This window comes from Lagopus leucura, unplaced genomic scaffold, assembly GCF_019238085.1.
Source record: "Lagopus leucura isolate 7727_CA_CO unplaced genomic scaffold, USGS_WTPT01 Super-Scaffold_100157, whole genome shotgun sequence".
NCBI lineage: Eukaryota > Metazoa > Chordata > Aves > Galliformes > Phasianidae > Lagopus > Lagopus leucura.
Window position 1 is genome coordinate 46,815,149 of NW_024962334.1, and position 26,900 is coordinate 46,842,048.

Here is a 26,900-nt window from a genome sequence, read left to right on the forward strand (position 1 = left end):
CAGAAGCGATGATGGGTTTGAGATGGACAGCAGCCTCATCAGCCAGTCCTTCCCATACCACATCCTTCCACTCTGAAATCACTGCACCAATCAATTCATTTTTCAACCAAATGTGCTTTCAGACCTTTGTCATCTGATTTCCAATCTATTTCCCCATCTTGAGACCCATCACCCTGGCTGATCTGATATTTTTCCCGATGGAAACAGTGATGGATCCTTCATCTCATCCTTCTCACATAAACACTCATCCCATGGAAAGAGATCAAGAAAGGCTTTCATTCCCCTGCTAAATCCACACTGTCGTGAGAACCTGCAGACTATTGCCAATTGAGCATTTCTAACAAAGTGTTGCTTTTTTTCCTTCCCTATTCTTTTTTCTTTTTTAATCCAAAGGACTGAGTTAGTTAAACCTAAATGATCATAGGGAAACAGAAGAATTTGTTAAATCTTTTGCTAAGAAAGTGTTTCCAATGCCAAAACACCAGGCAGGCAGTTTTGTCCATCCCAGAGTAATTATTGGGGATGGACACAGCCTTGAGATGAGGGCAAACCAGTGGTATAGCCCTGCTTCATTCTGTTTTACCCTATTGTAACTCACAGCTCAACCAAACTCTTACATATACTCTGAGTTAAAATCCCTCTCCTCTTTTCCATTCCCCACTAAATGGAAATCCTGTTAATGTGCAGAGAGCACAGCAGCTTTCACAGGCCTCACAGGAAGTTGTGCACTTACAGAAAGGCACCCTATACATATGTATATACAAATATACACGTATATATAAATATAAATATATCATGTAGATACAAATTTGTAGCTATATATATGATATATACATATAAAACCTCTCTGTTGAATTTCCTAGCTGCAGGACTACTTGTGCTCTCTTCTCCTATTCACCCAAACACTCTGCATGTGACATGAGTAAAAAAGGCCAGAATCTGAAGGAGTGTGTCCTGAGAGATCAAGAACCTTTCATCCATCTCTTACACATCTGTGGAGGAATGTACATTTTGACATTTTTTCTGCCATTGCTTCTCTGAGTTGCTTTGGATGTATTCAGCTGTAAGGGATAAGCCGCTCAGCCTAACACATGTGGTAGAAAACGTTTTATTTCCCTTCACTCAGAAGAAATGGCTTTGAATAAACAGTTCTTTGACGAATTTTATCAAGACATTCTAACACAGATAGGAAAACTACCCATAATGTGAGAAAATTGGTATTCTTGGCATGTATGAATCTGCTTCAGTCTTTGAACACACGACCAGCTAGAGTTGGGATAAAGTTTGCCAGGTGACAGACCATGCAGGCAGGAGAATAAAGATGCAATATCTGGAACGGGAGTTTGTATCAGTTTCAAAGGCTTTTCCAAAATCTGCAGTTTCCTGAACAAAGAGGCGGATGAACTTATCCCAAATGCCAGTATGAAATCAGGAATGTATCTCTGTTAATCATTTCCCTGTGCTTGGACCTGCAGTGAGTGCTGTGCAAACACAGGCTACAAGCTCAGGGTGAGAACACTCCGACCAAGCAGATGTGTAGATTCTGCCTGCAAGCTGAAATACTCAATGAAAGAAACAGGAGCATCTGGGCCTGGTTCATCACATTGCAAAGTGTATGTTTCAACCAGATGGATGTGTAAATGCACCTGTCATTGCCTATATAGAATCACAGAATGGCCTGGGTTGAAAAGGAGCACAATGCTCATCCAGCTCCAACCCCCTGCTGTGTGCAGGTCATCAACCAGCAGCCCAGGCTGCCCAGAGCCACATCCAGCCTGGCCTTGAATGCCTGCAGGGATGGGGCATCCACAGCCTCCTTGGGCAACCTGTGCCAGTGCCTCACCACCCTCTGAGGGAAAAACTTCTGTTGTGTCTGACAATCTCAGTTCTCTACACTAAGCATAGCTGAAGTTAGGTAAGAAGTGTCCTTTGTCCACCCCAAGCAGGAGCACAGGTTACTCCTCCAGTACAGACCACTAGGGTTAAAATTCCAGTCCCTACTGAACTCAGTAGGAGAGCATTCCTCCACCAGAAAGCCAGGGTGTCACCTGAAATAAATGCTTCTGAGACAGAGATAGGAGGAGATCAGCCCATTTCACCCTCTTACACGTAAACACCTAAGAGCCTCCCACCATAAAACTCCTCAGAAAAAGAAGCAATCTGCACTTCTTAGAGGAAAATACTGCTCCTCTCCAGAAGATCTGTACGAGACTGTATGCATTATATTCTATGCATTGTGTTCTATACAACTGTTTGCTGGAGGCAAAATCTGCATAAAATAGAAGGGACCAAGTCCATAAAAGAATTAATTGATGGATGCTGCTCACACCGATTCTCCTCTGAGTTACAGAGGATGCACTTGTTCCAGTTTAAAAGTCTGTGGAGCAGCTGCAAGGGGCAGAGAAATCTCCAGGCTCCCTCAAAGCAGAGAGGGATCCGTCTGTGGAACTCTTCTGAATGATTTCTGTCACCCTAAAGGAGATCCTTAAATTGGGTCAGACAAATTGCCTTCTAAAAGTCACTCTTAACCATTAACTATAAAGGATACCTGGGCTGGCATGCTCCATGGGACACGTCTGCACTATAAATCTTTAAAGCTGGGGACAGGGATGCAACCTGTAGGGATAATGAAAGAAAAATAAAGCTTTGGAAATATTTCCCACAAAAAGCACTCAGAAACATCCAGCCTATGCAAAAGGCTGGGCTTGGGATTTGCTGCTGACTCCGATTCTATTTGTGTGGAAAGCACCTTTCAACTGTCAATACAGCCCATCAGTTTGGGAGTGGTGCAATTTTAAGGGCATTGGGGAAGGGGTGCAAACCTCATTTAAGCTTGTGCTTCCCAGTTTAAATACAAAGGGAATGTAGCAGGCTACTGTATACTAGTCTATGAGAAACTACCAGCCTCATTGTCTGAGGAATAAAGAACATTTCTCTTCTGAACATGTTCATATCTACCCAGTGTTGATCTCTTTTGGCTCCTAGATACTATCATAATTTGAAAATGAGTAATAACAGTAGTTTCTCTTGTGCCTCTGAATTTCTAATTGGGTCCCCAGTCAGGCTGTGGATGCCCCATCTCTGAAGGCATTCAGGGCAGGTTGGATGGGATCCTGGGCAGCCTGATGTAGTGGTTGGCAACCCTGCCCACGGTGGGGGGCTTGGAACTAGGTGATCAATGTTCTCTCCAACCTAAGCCATTCTATGACTCTATGACTACTGGCCTAGAGAGCTAGAACTTATATATACTGGGTGTACATGGATTTGCAAAGAACAAGGAATAAAAAATCAGGATTTCCAAGCCAGCTGCAGCAACGCAACTGGATGTTCTCAGTTTCATAATGAGTCACAACTGCCCGTTTCTCTACCGATAAAAAAAAGGGATTTTGTAATGATTTCGGAGAAGCTTATCTGCATTTTAATGACCATTACAACTCTCAGAAGCTACAAGTATGAATAGCACTGCCCTTGAGACCTCAAGAGAAAACGAACGTTTCTCAACTACATAATCTCCACTACAGAGTGCTGATGATAAAAAATGGTATCTTTTCAGGATTAAAGTACATTTCTTCATCATGAATCATTGAAAATGATCTTCAGTGCTACACAAACTGTGGAAGCAGGACAGAAGCCCACAGCAATGGAGAAAAACGTTGAATCACTTTTAGAGCTGCTTTTACCACTCTTCCTAATTAATCCCCGCAGTTTTTCAGAACAGCGTTTTCCTTGGATAATTACTACTCAGTTTCTGAAAGAAACACCGAAATGCATGGTCCAAAGGTTAAAAAAAGATTTGTATGATACCTTAATAGCAAAGAACTGATTGTACCAGCAAGTGGCTAGAATTCATCTCACCTCATTTCAGGCATCCACACTGGAGGGTGAGTTTTCTCCTGCATACCTTACAGTGTAGAAATGTCTCAGACAAGTCCCACTTGTTTTCTGACTAGGCATACATTAAAGAAATTGCTTTGAAAGAGGTTTGTTCCATTCCTGGATCAAATGCAATTCTTTTAATAAATGGATTTTCTGAAATTTTCAAAGCAAGGGTGTTCGTTTTTTTAACTTGTCAAAAGAAAACATTTAGATTGATATAAACATAGATTTTTTTTTTCCCCTGTGGCACCAATTGTTGAAAATTAAACACATTTCTAAGGTCAGTCAATATCTGCCTGATTTAGAGATAAAACTGAAGGAAAACATTCACCCTGTTCTCCTTGCCATTGGGAGTCAGCAGACTTCATCTCCAGGATGTCTCTAGAATAGAACTGCTGAGCTCTAGAGGGAGTTCCACCACTTCCAATGCTCAACAGATGCAAAGCCCATCAAATTATTACTGGTCCTTTCATGGTTTGCTGTTCACTCCATCCATTTCATATTCTCACTGGACTCGGTTGTCAACAGGTGAGTCAATGACTGCAAAAGAGATGTGGTCAATCAAGACAAGGTGAGCACAGTTTGAGAAGTCTCCACCTTTTCTGAGAGCTGACAGCAAGACCATCGACTTGAATGAAGAGCAAATCGTCTAAATCAGTTTCAGAGGGTAAGAGGAGAGGGGAAAGGCCTTGTTTAAAAGCGACCTGTAACAGCAAGTATGTATCTGACTGTATCCTAAATAAAAATCCTGCTGCTCCTCTTCCAGGCTGACGTTCTGGTGTGTTTTGTTTGTTCAGGGAAAAAAAAGCCAGTTAAGTAAGCTCTGTTTTCCTTTATGTACACTTGAAAGATGCTTCTAAAATCTTTTCAATGTCTCAGAAAGAAAAAAGTCTTCCTAAAGTTAAATTTGCTTTATTCTCATTTAGACATCTAGTAGCAAACAGCAGCATTAACAGAGTGGATTTTTTTCTCTTAGATTTGCTTTTGCGTATGGGGAATTTTATGCTATCACTGCTTTCAGCATTGATGTTGGACATTCTTAAGCAATGGGAACGGATAACACTCTGACACTAATTGTGTTATATTGTACTTGTGATCCTTGTGGGATCATACGACTCTATGATTTAGTGTTTGGGAACCCTTTGGTACATTGGAGGAACTGAAAGAAGAGCACTGAATGCTCACACTGCCAGCATTTACTTTACATGGCTTTTCTGCAACTGTGTGTTATTATTTTTAATCTGAGTCACATTTAAAAACTGATTTGTTGGTAAGATTGTGTTTCAGTGCTTCTTGGTACTTTTCAGGAGAATCTGTTTTTAAACACTCTGCCATGAAATCAATTACTGAGAATATCCAGAAAGACTGGATGTTGTGTTGATGGACATGGTTTAGTGGGAGCTCTTGGTAACAGGTGAACGGTTGGACTGGATGATCTTTTAGGTCTTTTCCAACCTCGGTGATTCTATGATTCTAATATTGCTTTCTCAGATCTTCCGAATGTTTCAGATTGAAACTGTGACCTTAGCATAGCATCCTGTGAGAAGAAATAGAAATTTTTATTAAAAACACTTGATATGATATATAAAGCAGAATTAAAGGATCCATATATGGATGTTTTTGCCATTAGGTTTTTTTTTAGTTTTTCAATTGGGAAATCTGATCAAAACAAAGTATTCCCATGTGCTGCAACACTGAAAACAAAAAGTAACTGCAAATGCTGACGGTAAGCTAAGACACTCAGCAACAGATTCAAGCCTCCTGAAACCTCAGGAAGAGTTAAAATGTGCTCCAAAATCTGCAATGCAGACCAAAACTTAAGTATGCTTTGCTTGTTTCATCTGTAGCCTGTGGAACTGCAGAAAAACTAATAGACAGCACATAATACTGCACGCATTTTTTTTTTTTCAATTGTGTTTTCTCAAATAAAAGGGATGCATGTCTTTTGTTTTCTTATGGATGTTGACGAAATTGTAACACAAAAATAGAAGGCGTAATCATTTCCACTGTGTATGTGTGTGCTGATGCCCCTCAGCACTCTGCATTCCTGCTGAAAATGTTCCCATAACTCTTCAAGTTAGGGAAACATTAGCCAAAAGTTTGACAACATAGATGGCTATTCTCATTTTAATTATTTTATGAAAAAAAATCATTGCTTGTCCTATAAAGTACATGTACTGAGCTACTTTCTGCTCAGAGATTTGTGTCTTTCATAGTAAAGGAAGATATTTTGTAGCAGCCCGAAAAACCATGTCTTTCCTGCTAATACCAGTTTTACACTGGGTTCTGAGATGGCTTCCTAAGAAATTAAGTACAAAAAGAAGAGCAATCAATCAAAACAGCATGGGAGAACACCAGCCTCATTTCTGAGCCAATAAGGCAGTCTCTCCCAAGGAAAAATAATATGCAGTATATATGGTGCTTGCCAAGTTCACCCGGTGGCTACTGGAGGAAAGGCAATTAGAGCATCTGAGATTTATCATTCTTCAAATGACCATATATATACAGATATTATCATATCGTAAAAGCAAAGCAAATTGGTCGAATAGGACACCATCCATCTTTGGCAGGGACTGTGGTTTTAGCTTGCTAGTTCACATTTGAAAGATTTGATACTCAGTGGAGCATGGCTGCACACGGAGGGAGGATTAACTTAAAGATTTCATCCCCATGTTCACAGTGATGAACTCACAAGAAGTGTCCTCGCGCAGATTAACAGTGAAACTGCAGATGTATTTCCCTTTCAATTATTAACTATTTCCCCTTTACTTACACAGAAGGCAGAAAGTAACAGTCCTCCACGTGTTGCTAAATCACCTCAGGGATGCTTTCAAAGGAAGAAGGTTCTTAGGAGTATGATTAATTTCCTGTAACCCCAGATACTGCAAAGTAGACATATGCAGCCACGTGGGCCTTAGGCTGTCTCTATAATCAACGAAGAACCCAGGCTTGTTAAAAGACCAGCACAGCCCTACTGGTCCTGACTGAAGCTCCAGCTGCTGCAGCATCCCATCTCCAACAGCAGCCCTAAGTGGGTGCTTAGGAAGAGCAGGAGATGCATAAGCACTCTCCCATCCATCGTACTAATCTCAAGGGATTTTCTGAACAGGATGAGCTTTCTCTGGTACAGGAAACCTCTGTGCATTTCAGTGTTAGCTAGGAAGATACTGGCTCCTGAATGCTTGGCCTTACGTACAAGAGGCATCTGCACAAGACAGTTTAAAGAGAGAGCCTTGCAATGCAAACATTCCCTGCACTGCTCGTGGCAGGGTGTTAGGAAGGACAAACAAACCCACAGACAGGCTAGCAACTTCATTACCACACTATTTAGAGTGATGGAATTCAATTCCTGCAGCGCATTAATGGAGATGAGATACCACACAGCATTTACACCTTTGGGAATCTGTTTCTCATTTGTTTCCTCTGTTAGCCATGGGTACGTGTACTTTAAGTATCTGAATCCACAAACCATCTTTCTGTCTAACATTTACGCACCAGAGTAATATCACTCAGCAGGGTGCATCTCCAATGCCTGAGTCTTCTTGCATGAGTAAAGATATACACAGGGCAAAGCGGTTGAACAGTTCAGGTCTTAGAGGCTTACATAAATTCTGTTAACATTTTCCATTATCTTTTTCTTACGGAGCCAGCTTGCACACTTTGACAGCTTAATGAGTAAGATGAATGTCTGGAGGGGAAAAAAAAACCCAAAAACTTGCACAGTTTTTATTTTGTAATGGAATAAGAAAGCCAAACGATTTAAAGCTGGAGCTTTACAGGTCAGCTTTGCATTTTGCCTAGCTTTAGTCATTAGCTATTTTTTCATATGTGGAATAATGCAATAAGATGCCCCGATCGCAGGGTTGGAGGCCAAGGCAAATCAATTCCATGCTTAACAGATTTTATTCAGAAAAGGCCAAACAAGTTGATGCAGCAGAGAGCTAAACAAGGAAGGATGAGCTGTCAGATGCACCTTTACACTAGGTGATGAATGCAAGCTGAATCTCTAATCCATTTTCTGTATTCACTTTCTAATCCACAGTAGGCCATGAAAAAATCAGTAAGTATGAAGCATCATATCACAGAATTATAGAATGGCCTGGGTTGAAAAGGAGCACAATGCTCATCCAGTTCCAACCCCCTGCTATGTGGGTTGAACCACAACCAGCAGCCCAGGCTGCCCAGAGCCACATCCAGCCTGGCCTTGAATGCCTGCAGGGATGGGGCATCCACAGCCTCCTTGAGCAACCTGTTCCGTGTGACACCACACTTCCTCAGTCCAGCCACTGTATTGTCAAACAGCATTTCTGAGCACATCTCTCAATATAATGATGGCAGACAGCAGAAGGTCCCCTTGTTTTTAAGCTTTTGGTAGATACTGGTAGATAAGGCAGCGCCAGCAGGTACAGGTTCGTACACATGGGCCTAAGTCACATAGGAATTATGATTAAACCTTCACACAGAAATGGATGGAGCTTTGTCTCACCTCAATCTGTCTCTACGGTGGCCCTGACTGTGCCTCGGGAACACTTCTTCACAAGCAGTATGGAAACACCAATTTCCCAAAAGCAGGGAGAAAAAAGGCAAGACAGCCACTGGATGCCAACAAGAACACATTCGGAAGCCCATTCCTAAACTACAGAGCCAATACCAGAGTCTTGATCATTCTATAGAAATCAGAAACCAAAAAAAAATAATGATTTCCTATCGTAGACCACCTCTACCATTTCCTAATAATAATTACCACGTTACACTTTATGTTTTAGAAATCTCATGAACCACCCATCTCCCCAAACAGTGCAGTTTGTGGTAGCACTGTTGCTCTGTGGCTTTGCTCTGTGGAATGGCCACAGTATTATTTCCCTTCTTGGAGGGCTCATCAATTCACAAACCCTTCAGAAATGTGAACTGAAAGGACAGCAGGTGTTCCCATTTAAGACCAGATTCAACGTGAACAGAAAAAGCACTACATCTGTTCAGTAAATCTCTACAAAATGAGAAGCTCTGCAAAGTGTATTTTTATCTGCCAAATGTAAGAAAATATCTAATTTAGAAACTGCACTCGGCAAATGGTAGTTATTGTATCAAACGTGTAAATCTGAAGATTTAAGCCTGGTTGATGAAGCATGGTGTTGTAGCAGTCACTACCAAGCATTTGCTCAGAACATGTCACACAGCAGTGACAGATCCAGGATTCAGATATGCCAAATAATACATCTCAGTGGCACGTCCCCACTGTAACACGTTTCTGCTTATGGGCTCTGCCTGTGCTGTTTGCATTTTGCCCTGTTCCTTTTCCATTTCCTTACCCTTCACTGCTGCATCTCAGGCTGGCAGCATGGAACCTCCATGCCAACGCCATCAGACTGATTGACGTCAGTGCTTCTACTCCTCACTGGGATCATGGGATCTGCCCTGACTTCATGCCATCAGCAGCCCTATTCTACAGTCAGACCCACACACCCAGCACCTCTGTCACTCCATGCAGTTGTGCTACAGATGGTTTTTTCTTAGCCAGTTCAGTGCTGATGCCGTTAAGAGACTTTGCTGATGAAGGTGTTTGGAGGTTGCTGCCTTCCTGCATAATGCAAAGTCCAAGGAAAGTGATTACTGACAGTAAGGTTGTTGATAGTTCATTCTAAACCACTTCTAGTGTAGTTGGTCCCTCTTCTAAGTCAAGGCTATTTCACTGAGTAGTGTACAGAGGTTTTGCACAAGTGCCCATATATGGGGTCAAGGCACTGGAGCAAGTTCTTATTAAAACACATTTTCACATTCAGAATCAGAGCAAAAGTCAGATCACAAACTATAGGGACTCTTTTTAAAAGTGCAGGAACAAAGGAAAAACAAAACCCCAATCTCTCTGTGTTGCTGCCACCACTGTGATGGCTGAGAGCTTCACAGCCTCATTTCAGGCTGACAGCTTCACTGCCCAAGGAGGCTGTGGATGCCCCATCCCTGCAGGCATTCAAGGCCAGGCTGGATGTGGCTCTGGGCAGCCTGTCTGCTGTTTGGAGACCCTGCACATAGCAGGGGGTTGAAACTAGATGAGCATCGTGGTCCTTTGCAACCCAGGCCATTCTATGATTCTGTGATTCTATGATTTCTACAGCCCAGAGATTTTTTTTTTGCAGTGAATTTTGGAAGAACTGGTCAGTCTTTGGATATCAGGGGCAAGTGTGGGAAACTTCACTCGCACGTGTTTTCACATCTCACCCATAAAAATGTTGCCTAAAACAAGACTTCATTTATTTCTTCATTTATTTTAACAGCAAATAATCCTTGCTGGTGGGACACAGACCTTGCTGGGATGTTTGCACAGTCCCTTAATACCTAAGAGTTTCTGCACAACCTCAGCCTTGAACTGACCCAGATTCGAGAAATGTAGCATTTTAAATTATAAGGACCAGCGACAACAATATGAATTGTGCAATACTGCACACTGCACTCAGCTTTATTTTGGGAAGTCCAAACAAGCAGCACTGGACTAAATGCCTGGTATGTCATACGAGGCAGTGAGAAAGTAAACCACCATCATCGCCTCTATTTAAACAGTGCCACTGCAACATCTGAAAATAGGAAGTGCTAGGAAGTTCACTCGTGTCCTCAGTTTAAGGTCTGCTCGAGCAAACGCTGTTGTTCAAGGTTAACTTTATGCCCATGAGCAGTAACTGAGTTGTGTGGATGTGACAAAAGCAGGTTCTTGAGGGCCCAATGGACAGACCATGCTCCAGCCAACAGGCTGAAGCACCAGGAGCACAAAGCAGACTTTAAAATAAATAGCTGATCCAAGTATCATCACGGATGGAAGGGCTCACTAATGCAGCCTGCTGGGAAAATCTGAAGGGAAACTGTGAGAACTGCTGCCATGCCATAACTGTGGAGGGATATTTAAAGATGCAATCAGGCCAAACTTTCTGTTTCCAAGAAACTGAGTAGGGCAGTGCACAGAAATAAATAACCCCTAGAGCAATGAGTGTCTCACCTACGCCATTTTGGATAGGAAGCCAGTTATAGAATATGTTTGTCTGTCATGAAACTTCCATTTGCTAAAAGAACGATTGATTGAAACTGACTTCTAAAAATAACAATAGTCAGCCAAGCAAAATCTGCAGCATATGAGCATTCATGACAGTTTTCTTCGGTAGCCATCATCTTGTTAGAGAGTATTTCATATGCGTTTCGAGCTACAAATCTGGATTTAACTCCCATTTTGCAGGCCACATGATGTATGTCAGACCTCAGTGAAATTCCCACGTGGAAATGCCTACATAAGGTGCCTAGATGGAGTGGAACCTCTAGTTCAACTCATCTAGCTCACCCAGTACAGTGAGAGTCAATGGAGATCTAAGGAAGGACTCGGATGACCACACGTAGGCACCCAGTGCCACCAGATCCCTGAGACATTCCTCCAGCCAGCAGCAGCTGTTCCAGAGGACACAGGTCTCTTGTGGGTTCTGTGCCATATCTGCCAGCCCCACAGGTCTCAGGTGCTCTAAAGCATCTCAGAGGGCACCAGGACACTAAATCCAATCCCAGTGACAATAATGGGAGATCAGACACTTAATTTACATGTAAACACGAATACCCAAGTTGACAAATCTGTGAGTTGAGCCCCATCCCTGAGTCCAGGATAGCCCTGATGAGAGCATGCTGGCTCCTAACCACGTGCACTTTCAGTTATTACCTTTTGCTCTCAAACTCCCAAGCTCACTATCCTTCCAACAAGCTTTGAGCTTGCCTTAAGAGAAGGCCTGTGTTGCTCTCATTCTGGAAAGGAAAGAATCTGGATGACAAAGAAAGTCTTCTAGACACAAACGAGAGAACCCTTTCAAGTTACAGCAGCACAGATAAAACCTCCATAAATAAAACCTAGAAAACTCAGATTTTGTTCAAACAAAGTTCCGAGAAGACAGAAATTATGTAAAAATGAAACGATTCACCATGTCTGCAAAGTCCATTTTCTCACAAATAGTTACAAAAATTTGTTTATAGATGTTTGCACTTGTGACAAGTTCACTGAAGCATATCCATCTAGGGACATAATCAAGGAACTAAAAGCATTTAATGAATCATCAGCTTCAGAGTGGGAGAAACACTGTGCTTAGTATCAAGTGTTCGTACCTTTTCTGACCAAAAAGGGTGGGAAATCAATTTCTGAAGATACACTTGACGATTTTTCATGTTTAAAATAAAGCTTTACAATTATGTATTTTTTTTTCTTGTACGTGAATATTTCAAATTAAAGTTAAGAGAAATACAGTGCCTGTAACAGAGGTTAAGTATTTAATTGGTTCTCCAAGTAAAGCCTTCAAATTTTCATTTCAACAAGAAAGCCACATTTTAGGATGCTGTTTCCCACTTCATATGGTTTTGTCCCCACTCTACACAAACGTACACATCCATGTACTCTCCCCAGTACTTTTACTAACTGGACATGGAACTAGATCCATGATACTTCAGTGGTATTCAAAAGTCAGAAACAACCCGTCTGAAATAGTGCTTGCTTATGTCACAAGTTTGATGAGGTTCACTGTGGGACCTTTAAGATGTTCAAGAAAGAATAAGAACGCAGCTTTTAGGATCTTTCCTGTTTTGCCTTATTTGAAGCACTGGAGAAGCCCCAAGCGTGACTCACTGTGCCAGCAATAGAACGAATGATAGAAATCTCCAAATGGAGTCAGATTAGTTGATGCTTGACCAGCAACACTGAGAAGACGTGTTGGACTCCAACACTGGACACATCTCTTTCATACTCTGAGAGGATCCCTCTGCTAGGGCTTCCTCGAAGACTTAAGAAGACAACACCAAAGCAGTATAGTACAGATTTTGTACACATGGAATCCTACACTACTTAAGGGATTTATGCCCTCTCTGTGGGACACCACTCTTTCACCATAGCATGAAGTGACCAGAATAGGGTCAAGGAACCATGCCTAAACTGAGGAGGATCCAGTGAAACAAGAGCACGGCATCATTTTGTTCTCTCAGTGAATCCCAGGACTTCATGAAATGGAATGCATGACACATCTAATCTAGTGTCTCCCATTTAGTGGATTGTATGAATAGCTTTAAATACCATAAATGCAAATTACAATCTTCAGTGTGAGTAAAGGAAAAGAGAGAAAACAGAAAATGTAATTCCTATATTAACACAGCAATTACAGTGGCACTGGCCATTCACCTTCTTTCAAGCCTTCAGTTTTGGAAAGAAAATCCTGTTTTCAGATTAATAAGGTCTTAAAGATTGCATCCAAACAAGTTAATGGACCAAAAAGTGGAACAACAAGACTTTCACAGAGATCAAAAGTGAGTAGGAAGAGATGGAACACAGGACTTGTAGTCTGTAGTGGAAATATGTAAGATGGGAAAATGAAAGGAAGCACGACAAAACCCACTGAAAAAAACCAACATAACAAACCCCACATTACTATGAACAGAGGGCTCACCTCCTCTGAATAAAAATTCAAGCTCTAACTCATTGTGGGTATCAGACAATATATAGAGATTTACAGTCAACTGGACATCTTGGAGATCAGTGTAATTGCAGCCACAGCATATGAAGAGATTACAACACCAGGAACATCTTCAGCTGAACCACTGTAGAATAATCAACCAGTATCTCTTTCATATGAAAGAGAAGTGAGAATAAAACAAAATTCCTCTTCAGGTCCACAAATACACACGCAGTCCCATCAAGCTCAGAAGCTGCACCCAAGCAATCATGAAGGCATTATTCAGGAATTTTTCAAGGAAACAAAACCCAATAGAGTGAGTGAGTTATATTGCATTTCACCTCCTCAATTGCTTGGTTTAAATCACTTCAGACTGAATTTACAAAGTCGTTCACTCAGCAATTTGTTGCACTTGCACATAAATGAAAATCTCAAAGCCATTCTACTCCATCTGTCTGGAAGGGGGAGGAAATTAACATATTGGACTAATTAACAGCACCCTCTGAAAAAGAGACAAGGAATATATCCAATTACAAAACCTGCATGTTTCTGTTCTAGCAGCTATAAATAAAGATCGTTCAATATGGCTCTCCTTGGGTTATTTATATTTTTTTTGGTGGATTTATTTTCCTCTGTCACAGATTATATCTGCACTGTGTCAAAGACTGTGAGCCAGAGAAAAGACTCAGACATACAGACAACGGTTCTGGTCTGATCCTGCACATCTGTAGCGCTGGGCAGAGGACACCAAAGTTCACTGTGATAGATCCTTGCTTTCATAAGGGTCCAAACTTCAAGATGCACACAGTAACCTAATTCTGGGTATCAAAATACAGAGTTATTCATAGGAGCTTTTATTCTTTTATCCCTTTAAGGGAAAAAACAAAAACAAGCAACCATTTCACAAGCGTAATACCTCTGTCTCCTTTTAGATCTTCCTTTAGGATGCAGTAATGCCCTGCAATTTTGACAAGAACTTCACTGATGAGAAAGAGGAGATCTCTGTGCTGTAGACCTCCATTTTTAAAGGGAAGACTCATGGCTGAAAAGCACAGACCTTTCTGAAGACCCTGCAATTGTCACGTAAGACAAGAATCATAGAATCACAGAATCACAGAATCACCCGGGTTGGAAGGGACCCCAAGGATCATGTAGTTCCAACACCCCTGCCTAGCAGGGCCACCAAACATAGACATTCAGATCAGGTTGCCCAGGACCCCGTCCAACCTGGCCTTAAACACGTCCAAGGACGGGGCATCCACAACCTCCCGTTCCAGGGCCTAACCACTCTCCTCGTAAAGAACTTCCCCCTAACATCCAACCTAAATCTTCCCTCCTTCAACTTAAAACCATTTCCCCTAGTCCTGCTGTTATCAGCCCTTTTGAAGAGTTTACTCCCCTCCTGGGTGTAGGTTCCCTTCAGGTATTGATAGGCTGCCATGAGGTCACCCCGCAGCCTTCTCTTCTCCAGGCTGAACAAGCCCAACTCCCTCAGCCTGTCCTCATAGGGGAGGTGCTCCAGCCCCCTGATCATCTTAGTCGCCCTCCTCTGGACCCTTTCCAAAATATCTATGTCTTTCTTGTACTGAGGGCTCCACACCTGGACACAGTACTTGTGGTGTCGAGAAGCACCACCTTGGTGCTCCACCACACTGATCACACCAAGAAAAACGTACACTAGTATGTCTCACAGCTGTGCTTGAACCTAGGCCTATGTCCAACCTGCCTGAAAACGAAGCAGCTTAGGGGTTTGCTACTTGTATAAGCCCACGCTCAAAGAAGATGGCAGACTCATAGGGTTTTGAAGCACACTGCAGGCATCACAGGAAGGTATATTCAATAAACACCCCATGAAGTTATGTTGGGTTGTCTCTACATAACAATCGAGTCTCATTAAATCTAGGATAGTGCTTTACTTCTTTGATCGGTGATACCTTACAATCATAGAGTGATGTAAGAGACTTCTGTGGGTTCTCTCTACCTTGTTTATCTTGAAATCCTATTATAATAGTTGCATTCATAGATGCAAATAACCCAGAAAATTAAATTTTTGCCAACAATTGAGAAGTGAAATGTTTGCCAACTTTTAAGGCAGTCTGCTGTAAAATTTAGTTCTTTGCAGCAGAAGCCATGGAAAAGAAAGCATATACTATGAATTAGTTGAGAGTTTTACAGTAGTATTTACAAAAATACTCAGAAGTCAAAGAACACCTGAAAGAAAGGTCCAAAGTTATGGAAGCTTTCACAAAACCTCATTTATCACTCCTTTGTTTCCAGGCACAAAATGGTCATTAAAAGTTATACAAGTGAATATGCCACAAGGCAGTTGCTCCCTGGAATACAAAGGCACGAGTTACAGAGCTGAGGCTGGATTCATAATACAGGTCAATGCACCCATTTATATGCAGATGAAGAGGCAGTTAAGGCAACACAACTTTCAGACTTCGGTCTGATCAGAATATTTAGATCAGTTTATTGTCCTTAAGTCAAACACAACTGATCTGATATAGCGTATGGAAAGAATTTTTCTTCCTTGAACCTCATTTGCTTTGTCATTTCTCTAGGCTGGAGAACTGCATGATTAATAACAAGACAGTTTAAGTTCCTCCCTCTATGAGAATTTAGTGTGAGGAAAGCATAGTGCAAAGCAGCAAAAAACCCTACATCTGCCCCCAGCAGAATCACTCATTGCACCATGCACCCTCAGTCCTCCTGCAGAGGAGGGACTGACTTTCAGTGTGCCTCTCCTCCTCCAAAGCAAAGCCAGATTCAGTTTCACATCTCTTAATCAACCACTTTTGTGTTGATGCATTTTAGCCAAGAATCAAACACACGAATCACTGCTTTGCTCTGTTTTAAAAGTGGAATAAGGAAAGCCTTAAATCCTCCTCATATCCTTCTCAGTCCCTCCTCCTGCCTGCATTCACCTTCTGAAGAATCTGTGATGTTCCATTTTCCCTTCGTCCCAGTGCTGTCTCCGTCTTCTATCAGAAAAGACTTATCTCCTAACATGAAAAGAGTCAGGCTTTGAAGATTTATGATCAGGAAACAGAAATTGTAAAGTTAAAATGTTAAACATGCTTTGATTTGAAGGACTGATGTCTTTCACAGAAAATAATCCATCGGCCTGACTGAAATGGTCCAAGGTTCATCTCTAGCTTAGATAAGCTGTCAGTCAGGTCAGAGAACCTGTGAATGCCATACAAGGACAGGATTTGGCTACTGTGGCCACCTTTGCCTGCCCAGGCTGGCTATTCCACGCGGCACCTGGAGAACTGCAGACAGCCTGTGACACTGAATCCAGACCAGTCCAGATACAGGTGCTGTGGAAGTACAGCCCCTCAATGATCTTATTGGTGTCGACTCAACAGATTAAATTACCAAAAATAAAAAAGCTTTTGTTGTTCCTTCACTTGAAGCTCTTTCCAGGTGTGCAAAATTCAAAGTTTTCTCTCCACCTCACATCGCTGTATGTTGCTGCCAATGAAATTTCAAGGCTGGAAGCACTATGTTTATCTCAGCAGGGAAAGATGTTCCTGGAGCAAGGACACTTTGAAAACAGATCCTACAGTAACAAGAAGCCACTGAGAAACAGAGAAATAAATACCTGTGACATTGGTGCGGGCTGACAAAGCTTCACAGTACTTTTCCAGCAGAACAGACAAGGGCAGGTTCACAGAAGATTCACAGTGGAGAACTATCTGGATGAACAGACAGAAGCAGCACAAAACAAACAGTAAAGCAGCAGCAAAGGGCAGAATTTCTTCATCATGACTACAAAACCCCCCAGCATTTCACAGCAGTTCCCATTCACAATCAGCTTGGGTACAAACAGTCCCTTATGACAGAGAAACTTATGGTTATATCTGCCTTGGTTTGTGACAGCAGGTTTCATTCGTCTGCCTACAGGCAGACATCTACAAATGAACCACATACACTGGATCTTTTCTTGTGCCAGCTACTCAATGGCTTTACCAAAGCCCAGGGCACAGTTCAGCTCTCCTAACAGTATATGCCTACAATGGAGTAGATGAATCAAATCCCATTTAAGTCTACGGGTTAAATTTTTAGCAGCTACACTTAAATGCCTACCTGACTGCTAAAAATCATTACATAGCCAAGAAGGAGAGGCAGGAATTACCAAAGGGCAAGGGTGAGGTGCTGGAACAGCTGCCCAGAAAGGCTGTGGATGCCCCAGCCCTGGAGGTGTTCAAGGCCAGGTTGGATGGGGACCTGGGCAGCCTGGTCTGGTATTAAATGGGGAGGTTGGTGGCCCTGCCTGCAGCAGGGGGGGTTGGAGCTTGATGATCCTTCAGGTCCCTTCCAACTGAAGCCATTCTATGACTCTATGATAAAAGACTTGAAATAAGTGCTTCCACTGCCTGCATGGGGAAAGGTGGCATCCCTGTGATGTGATCCATTGCTCGGAGGGCAAGAGTAAAAGTAGCATCATCAACGTGGCACTTAAGGAAGCTGCAGGTTCAAGATAGGACAATAGCACCAAATAGATTTTAGGAAATGTACACGGAGAGATGAAACCAAGAAATATGTTGTCATTTTCAAGCTTGAAAATTAAAATTATTGAAGTACCCTCTGAAGACAAAGGACAAAAGACAATAGAATTATACATCTCAAGTGCAGCTGAATTGGGAGCAAGAGAAGCTCTTGAAAAGCCCTTGATGAAAGGCAGCACTAAAAGTGCTGAGAAAATTCAGGAGTCACACATCAATGACAGAAACTTCCATTTCCACACTGTGAAACAAAATCTTCCTGACTTCTTCTGAAGGGATGTGAAGCCCTGACAACAGACAAAATGCCTTTGCTTTTCTACTTATGCAGAATGACTAACATAACACAGGGAAACAGCCACAATCTTTGAATGCTGACACTATATTTCAGTGCTTTCAGATGCATTAAGTGACTGCAGAGCCCTTTTTATATCACCCAATTCCCTGCTGCTCAATAAGAAGTGGAATGAATGACCACGACAATAGAATTCATCAGCAGTGTTGGTCTGGAAAGAACTTTTCTTTGTACAGTACCACTTCTATGCCTTTCTCACCACTTCCACATCTTTCTCACTTCGCTGTTATTTTACATAAGAGGAGGTCTTGGAAAACAAACAAAAATCCTTTCTCAAATTTTATTCTTTTTGAACCAATATGATGATCTCCAGCAGGAAGATTTGAACCTCAGCTTCCCATAGCAAAGCCTTGCAGCCTGGTGGTCAGGACGAGGAGATGTGGAAAGGCCAGGGCTGCCATCCTGAAGGGACAGCACTCCAAGCCAACCTGCCTGAAAGCAGACTCTGTTATGGTTGTGTCAGAACCAGCCACGTGAGCTGACATAGCAGACGTAATTCGTCCCTCCTATCTCTCCACCCTTCCGCCTCCTCTCAGGCCAAAGCACTTGGCTCAGTTCAAAGAAGAAACTTGAGACATCTCCATGCACTGTAAATACACTGCATGTTCAGCTGTCCGCTTCCTAAGATGACGGGAAAGAACAGACAGAGGTCGAGTTTAGCACAGCATGTGTAGGAACGAAAAAGGTTAAATGTCACATTTGCTTTAGGGTCAACTTGGGTTCGTTTGGCTAGAGGGAAAAGCACCTTCTGCTTCTTATGTTGCTTTTGCTTTCATTTTCTCTCCATTAACCACAGCGAACTGCTTTTGTCTGTATGATATTTTTCAAAAACTGTATTTAAAGCAGGCAAACCCTAACAATTAATATTTAAAAATATTTGTAAAGTATACAACAATAATAAAGAACAGCAAAATAAGGTGTTGCCTCTTGATTCCTACTAGAAGACTACTTTACTCACACAGCATTTCTCCTAAGACAGCCAAGTCCTCTTCCCATTGAGTCAGTTCGGTGTTATCTTGCATATTAACCTGAAATGTCTACCTTAATTTCTACTGAGGACATCAACAAACAAACGAAAGCAATGCATAAGACAGAAATTAAAGTGAAATGGAGTCTCTTAGTGTCTCAGCAGGGAGGCCAACTATTGGTCTGCAGACCTGTTCTGACTGCAGAACAACGTACAGTCAGTGTCCTGCCTCTCCTGTGCTTATCTTCTTGGATCTTTTCCCTTGGCCATGATCAGTGTTAATTAATTTGTTACAGGTCTTTATCTCATGTCACTCACACTGGAGAGGTTGGTTTCTTCTCTCAAACACAAAGAAATGGTCACTGTAACACAAACGAGTCCAAATGGGTATGAATGGGATCCAAAACTGTCAGTACAGGCATGAGATCGCCAGAGAGATGGAATGGACAGCATCTTGAAATTTAACTATATCATAATAAGAAGCAGCAGAGGATGAAGTCAGCATGACTGGAAAGTGCAAAGAGCTGAAGTGGGAGAGGATGCCACACAACAGTGCAACATTTGCTGTCAAGATAAGGGAGGGATGCTCGGGAGGCAGTGAATGCCAAACATGGACAGATGCATACACTCTGCTCTTCCATTCTCATATAAGAACTCCCAGATGCTGTATTTCAGTTGTCTAATAGCAGCCAACTTTTTCGAGAAAGCTGTTAGGGATGTGTGCTGCAGATATATACATTCAACAACATTAATCCCTACTAAATCACAGAATCTCAGAATGGCCAGGGCTGGAAGGGACCTCAAGGATCAGGAATCTCCAACCCCCTGCCACATGCAGGGCCACCAACCTCCTCATTTAATACCAGGCTGCCCAGAGCCCCATCCAACCTGGCCTTGAACACCTCTAGGGACTGGGATCCACAACCTCTCTGAGCAGCTGTTCCAGCACCTCACCACTCTCACAGTAAAGAAATCATCTTTAGACACCAAATAGAAAAGGATAGGTAAAAGCATTCTTCATGGCTAGAGAAGACATGAATCTGACATGTCCTTTTGGACACACTGAGCAAGATGAAGCAGCCTTCCAATACCAGTTTTGCAGTTATCAACCACAAAACATACACTTGGTCCACAGCTGTCAGGATTTAGATCCATCTTCTATCTCCACTGCCACATAAAGTTTCAGGCTAACATAGGAATCTATTTACCCCGTAAAGACTCATCCCGAGTACAGATCTGCGGTGACAGATTAGTCATTAGGCAACTCAAATTAATTAGGTTGAGAAATCCTTCTGGCTCGAAGGCAACCTGAAGCTCTCCAAATGCACCATTTCTACAATGAGATCAAGTATTCACCTGAATGTAAGCCACAGCAATTTTTAGAGCTGTGTAACAGAATTGGGAAGGAGCATTTCAGAGCAGCAGCCCAATTAAATGCCAGAAATGTTTGCCTGTACCCACAGAAGCTCAGTTTAGGGAATCAGATGCATCTAACTTTGCCTTGAAAATACAATTAGTGGAAAGCTTAACACAGCAAATTCAAAGCAAATCCCACTCCTCAACAAAACCCATACCTTGTTCAAATACAGCTAGGGAGCTTCCAGGGCATATGGGCATCAGTAAAGATTTACAGGGCCTCCTGCCATCACCAGTGTTTGCCAATGAAAACAGATGCTTTGAAGACAGCCTGGGAGAGGAGGGGATGGCACTTTCCTGTAGTAAAGATGGTTACTTTCCTGTCCTGCAGTTCCTTTGCACCCAAGACGTATGCAAGAGAGATGGTAACTCAAAGACAGTGCCAGAAGGCCATCACAGTGGAAATATTTTGCTTGCTGAAGAACCAAAAAAAATTCAGTCCTATGCTTAAGATATCTTAGGCCTTTCCCAATTCTGTTGCTTAGCTTTGCTTAACGCAGCAGCATTTGGTTGTATGCAGTCATTTGGCTCTGCTTCACCAAAAAAATAATTTCCATTCGTGACAGAAGGTCTAAATAGAAGTTTTCACAAGAATCTGCAACCTGAAGCCTAAGCCAGCTAAGGTTACAGTAGAAGGACAGATTGCAAGCACACTTCAAGGAAAAGCCTCCTTTTCGAGTCATCCTTCAGCTCTTTCACCCCCCTGTCACTACCTGCCTCTAAATTAATCCCAGTGGCTACACAAAACTGTGCTGCCAGCTACTGATCCTCAGATGAGCTGGGAGATGCTGCTCTATGATCTTAGTGCCCAGCAGGTATTCTGCAGTTCTTCCAGAAAGTCTGGAGAAGCAGAATGTGCATCTGCAAGGAACGGGAAATGTGACCTCGGTTCAGTAAATTGGCCACACACACATTTAGTTCTGAGCATGAAATGAAATTCAGAAATAAATTAAAAAGCCTCGAGCATCTGCTACACTGAGACAACAACTAAACAGCACTGCTGTCTTCCAAACTTGACGTTACACCTTCATTAAGCATCTGCCTATGTGCTCTGCTGATGAAGGGTGATGGGGGGACATCACTCACTGCATGCACTGTGTGCCTTCTGAGTCACAGCATGCAAAGGGAAACTGTCCAAAGCCACCCATCAGCTGGGTTTGTCTGACCAAATCTCTCCCAAAACAACAAGATATTAAAAAGGATTAAAACAATGTTTGAATCATGGGCCACATCTGTCTTCAAATAAAACTGTAGAAAGGACAGGTTTTTAGTTTCATTACACTTGAAGAGTTTTGCTCCTCATTGCCCATAACCGTGGATATTCTGTTCAGTATCTGGAAGGGCAGCAAGCCTTTCACAGCTCTGGCTTCACATCAGCCCTTATGCTAAGACTTTACACTAGGACCACGACTAATTCCTTCCTTCATGAATATTTGTGGAATTGGCTTGCTGGGGGATTGTTACTCTATGAAGGGTCTCTCACATTCACTGTGGTCTTTATTGTAGATCTCCCAGCAGAGAAGACAAGAGGCAAGAAGAGGAAAGATCCTCACTCCTGACTTGGAGCTCACCTACTCAAAGTCCTGTCTCCCAGCCATCATTCTGGCCTTCCTCCCTGCTCTGAAAGAAACAAATGACAACAGAAGGTGCAGCCTGGCTCCCAGACGTCCTCGCTCCCAAGACAAGGAAATTGCAGGAGCAGCACAGCAGCTCCAGGGCCTGCAACAGAGAAAGCTGAACAGTTGTGCCTATGATGTCCACATTACAAAGCTCTGCCAGGGCTGCTGGCTCACACACCATCCCTCTGCTCCTGCTGGCATGAAACTCCTGAAACCCAAGCTATGGCTGGGCTGTGGGAGCCTGCTACTGCCACTCAAAGGGAATTGATACTTCAGTCCATGCACTGAGATGCCTGCTAGCAGAGCCTGGCTGCCAGCCCTGCAGACAGACTGTTCAGGTTCATCAACACGCTTCCTTTAATTCACTTTCACCTCCTTCCCTCCTTCCTCCCACAACTTCCCACTGGAAAAGGCACCCCTGGGAGATGACAGAACCCCCAGAGCTAAGGCAGCACCCAGACATCAGCATCACAAAGCCTCCAATGTCCCAGGGACTTGAGTAACAGCAAGAGAAATTATCCCAAAGCTCTCACGGGCAGGTGGATCCCTTCCAGTCCTCTGGCTACTTCAGCTACTATTACCAGGGCAAGGCTTTAGCATTGTAGCGAGGACAGCTAATGTACTTTAATCTCCACTGGCATTACTCACTATTTACTTTCCCGGCATACACATCCCAAAGTGGATAATTATTCATCCAGTATTATGTAAAAACTTTGCAGAACTTCAATTCCTTTCACTTTCTTACAGCTCTGTTGAAGAAATATTTTTCATCTCTTGACAAACCTAAGGGATTTCCTTTCCTTATTTAGAGAAAACATGCCACCTTTCCGTACAAACACACGCCATTTATTTGCTTGTTCCCAGAGGTCGGCTTCCAAGTCCTCCACCCATCCAGATCCACAGTAGAGCTGTGGGTTTGAGTCTTGTCAGAACAAGGTGTGCATGGGCAGCACGTCCCCAGCCTTGCCCAGCTACGAGGTACTCGTGAACTGGAGGTCAGGACAGGATGTCACAGCCTGTCTCTGCCAAGTAGCTTTCTCAGAATGCTGCTGTCACTACACAGCCCTTCCCAAACGGCCTTTGTTGGGATGCTGCAGGCAAGCAGGCCTGCGAGAGCTGATCTAAACGATCTTACACTGGGAACTGATCAGTGCTTCCAAAAGCAGGACGTGCTGTATGTCAGAGACCATTGCAGTGAGCACCTAACACTCATCCCCACTGCTCTGCAACAAGGAGTGCAGTTCTCCTACGCTGGGATGCGGTCGATGGAATTCAAGCAGCCATTGATCTGAAGGACAGCTCTCGCAGGCTGACTCTCAGTGCTAAACGCCTAGTTCCTACTTGTCTTCCCTTGGAATAAAGGCTACAGCAGAGTTTACCAAACTCTTCAGAGAAAAAAAAGTTAAACGCTTAAAGCTCTGCGCCGAACGCTTTCCAGCTCAAACCAAATATAGCCATTTTCATAGCTATTCAGATACAAAGAAAAGGATTAGCTGGGGGGAAAAAGTAATTCCATACAAAGAAACAGGTTGATAAAGCAAAGCAGCAGCGAGTGTTTAGTTGTCAAGGCTGGCTGTTAGGAATAGAAAGCTGAGGAGGCAAAGAGGATGCTTCTGCAAGGCCTTGGCACATAGCACTGCATATCTGGAGAGGGGGCAAGGAGGTGCCACGGGGCCACTGCAGAGCTCCAGCCTCACATCTGAGAATTTACGTTCGCACTTCACGTGGGAACAGTCAACACCTGAGATCACAAGTGGTACAGGGCAAAAGAAAGATGTTTACAGGATTGAGATTTGTAGAGGAAGATGTGAATTACTGAAGTGTCATGTACTGGATACAGTTTTACACTGAAGCGAAGCAGCTTTCTGCAAAGCCTCCTTCTATGTCTCGTGCTGCAAACCTGAAAGCACCATAAGCTAAACATGATCAAATTCAGCAGTGGTTAGTGTGCTTCTACCACCTGCATTTACTCATGTCCCCCACAAGATTAAAAAAGAAAAAGCAGGTTCATTTTTCAAAAATCCATAGCTATATATATATATTTTTCTAATAGCAATGTTTTTTTTTTAATACCTTTTTTAATAACTTAATGAGTGAAACAAAAATAAAAGGAAACACAGAGACGTTCCTTTATAAGCTGGATTACCCACTGCTCTGGTGCTTTCATTGTGAATCTCTCAGCTCATCCCATCACCAGCAGGATCCCACAGTAATCTCCAGCAGAAAGAAAGCTGATCGCTGAGCTCAAAGCAATGAAGAGTTTGCTTAGAGGAAAATGCCTCCCTCGGGCACTCAGTGAGAGCTCTGAGCAATGGGAGTAAAGCACACACCGTCGGAGCTAATAAATCAAACAGTGCAAAGGTCTGTTTTAAGCACTTAATCATTTACACTGTTAAATTTTTAGAATGGTTCCTGGCCACATTTTTTGCCCCAAGCAATCTAGCAGTATCTCAAACAGTTCCCGGGAATGACCTGTGAGTTAGGCTGCTCCGCAGACTGATCTCAATACGCAGTTTGGGCACAGTTTCCCCATTTTAGAGGCTAAAGGAGTTTAGGAGTATGGGCACAAGCCACGCTTAGGCACCCAGCCTGAAGACTGAATGGCTGTCCTGGCAATCTTAATGTACCAGCAGAGGTAACAACCTTGAAACTCAAGAAGTGTGGACCTGATGGTCCTTGCTTTGCCCTGTCCTTCTTCATCAGCTTCAGCAGGCGGGTACAGCTGAGCTCTGGTTTGCAAAATGAAGACACAGAATTAGAAGACCTGATGGTTACACCTCTGCTGCTCCTGGCAGAACAGTAATACAAGCAGATGTCTTACATGAATGAAAGCTAAAGTCTGCTTTCCCTCAAGCTAAGGGCAAGTATCACAGAATCACAGAATAGCCAGGGTTGGATGGCATCCCAAGGATCATGAATCTCCAACCCCCTGCCACATGCAGGGCCACCAACCTCCACATTCAATACCAGACCAGGCTGCCCAGGGCCCCATCCAACCTGGCCTTGAACACCTCCAGGGATGGAGCATCCACAGCCTCCCTGGGCACCTCACCACTCTAAGTATGAGAATCACTGAAACATTTCATGGCAAAACTACCACCAACCATCTTCAGCCATTCCCTCCGTGCCCCCTCCTCTAAACCACATGAGCTCAGCAAGGGCTCTATGTCAGAATGCCAAAAGAATCATTCGCTTTTGCTTCGTGGTTTGCTTGTTTGTTTGTTTTCACATCCAAGTACTTGCATTTTCCACTGTATCATATGTACAGAAAGCCTTCAAGTGAACATAAATCTCAGAGCCTGAGCAAGTCCTTCTCCCCGACCAGCCCTGTGAAATCTGACAGCCCATTTGCACCAGCATTTTCACGTGGCAGATCCAATTCCGTGCTAGAAAGCTGCCTTGTTTCATACCTACAGTCCCCATAAAACACAGTGCTCAGCTGCTGTGAAGACTTCAGCTTCCTTCAGTACTTAATCCCATGCCTTTGCCCAAATCCACCTAAGTGAATGGGGCCATTGACTTCCTGTCAGCTCTGAAAGGTTCTCAAGTTAAACAGGGACTTACAAGCCTAAGAAGGCTCCATCCCAACAAGCTCCTCCATCTATATACTGAGTATACCCAAAGTAAGCATTCATCTCTGAATAAACACCTCTTACAGACCCTTGGCATTGTGATGTGACTCCTAATGGGTTGGGTTTTTTTCCTTTCTTTCAGGGCAACTAAAGAAACAAGTCAGCCACCCAAATTTACACAAACAATTCCAATGCAAAGCTACAGGAAACTGAAGAAAAAAGCCGTGCCCATAGATTAGATCTGCAGGGGAAACACAGGGCGTTTTTTATTCAGCAGCAAAGAATGAGTCTGGCAGCACTGGGCACCTTGGTACTTCTGATAACCTCATGGCAAGGAGTCCTCCTGTCCGTGTGGGAACTGAAGTATTGTTCTGGACCGATGGAAATAAATAAGGGAAAGCACAGCTAGGAGGACGAAAGCCAGAAATCTGCTGCTTTTATGTTATGGGAGCAGCCGTCATGAATTAGGAAGCAGATCAATGTCTCCTGCACACCTCACGCACGGACAGCCAAACCGGGCAGCGTGGGTTGGAAATGTTGGTTTTTTAGGTTGAACCCAAACCGGCCGACCTCATCCCATGGATGGAGAAAGATCAGAAGGAAGGATCTCCCTGATGTTCTACTCAAGAGAAAGCTGGAGCAAACGCTTGGGCAGATGCATGGATCGAGCGACCGCGTTGAGAAGGCGATGGGAGCGGAGCACGTGTTGAGAGCAAGCACGGCACGGCAAGCCGCCGAGCTGCGGCACGAAACTCCTTCACGGACACGGGGAAAGCGAGGAGAGCCACGGCACGGCCCGGGAGCTCAGCGGGGACCCGGGGCTCGGCGGCCGCGGGGACACCGGCGCGTTCCGGCGTTGAGGGGCCGGGCGGGAGCCGCGGAGCCGCGGCGCTGACCGCGCGGGCTCCCGGCGGGGCGCGGGGCGCCTCCCGCTCTCCCTCCCGCCCCGCTTCCCCACCCCCTCCCCGGCCGGGGCACTTACGGGCAGGAGAAGGAGCGCGGCGGTGGCCGCCGCCGGAAGGCTGCGCTGCGGTGCCCGTCCCGCCATGGGGCCGGCGGGGGCTGCGGGGGGCTGCCCGGGCTGCGGGGGGGGCTGCCCGGGGCCGGCGCTGCCCGCTCAGCCGCGCTGCCC

The 26,900-nt window shown here is 43.7% G+C and overlaps 1 protein-coding gene across 4 annotated transcripts in view; it reads right to left on the minus strand.

The window, feature by feature from the left end:
* CRHR2 (corticotropin releasing hormone receptor 2) overlaps positions 1 to 26,816 on the minus strand; it is a 128,572-nt gene extending 101,756 nt beyond the window's left edge. For 2 of the 4 annotated variants that reach the window (XM_042888591.1, XM_042888589.1), the window contains exons 1-2: positions 24,343 to 24,497; positions 16,939 to 17,032 (exon numbers count right to left, since the gene is read on the minus strand). In XM_042888591.1, coding sequence (XP_042744525.1) covers positions 16,939 to 17,032; positions 24,343 to 24,363 — 115 coding nt within the window. In that variant the 5' untranslated portion in view covers positions 24,364 to 24,497. Of the gene's footprint in view, positions 1 to 4,207; positions 4,260 to 16,938; positions 17,033 to 24,342; positions 24,498 to 26,750 lie in introns of those variants that run through there. The other 2 variants (XM_042888587.1, XM_042888590.1) reach the window with 2 other exon arrangements.
* Between the last annotated feature and the right edge of the window lie 84 nt (positions 26,817 to 26,900).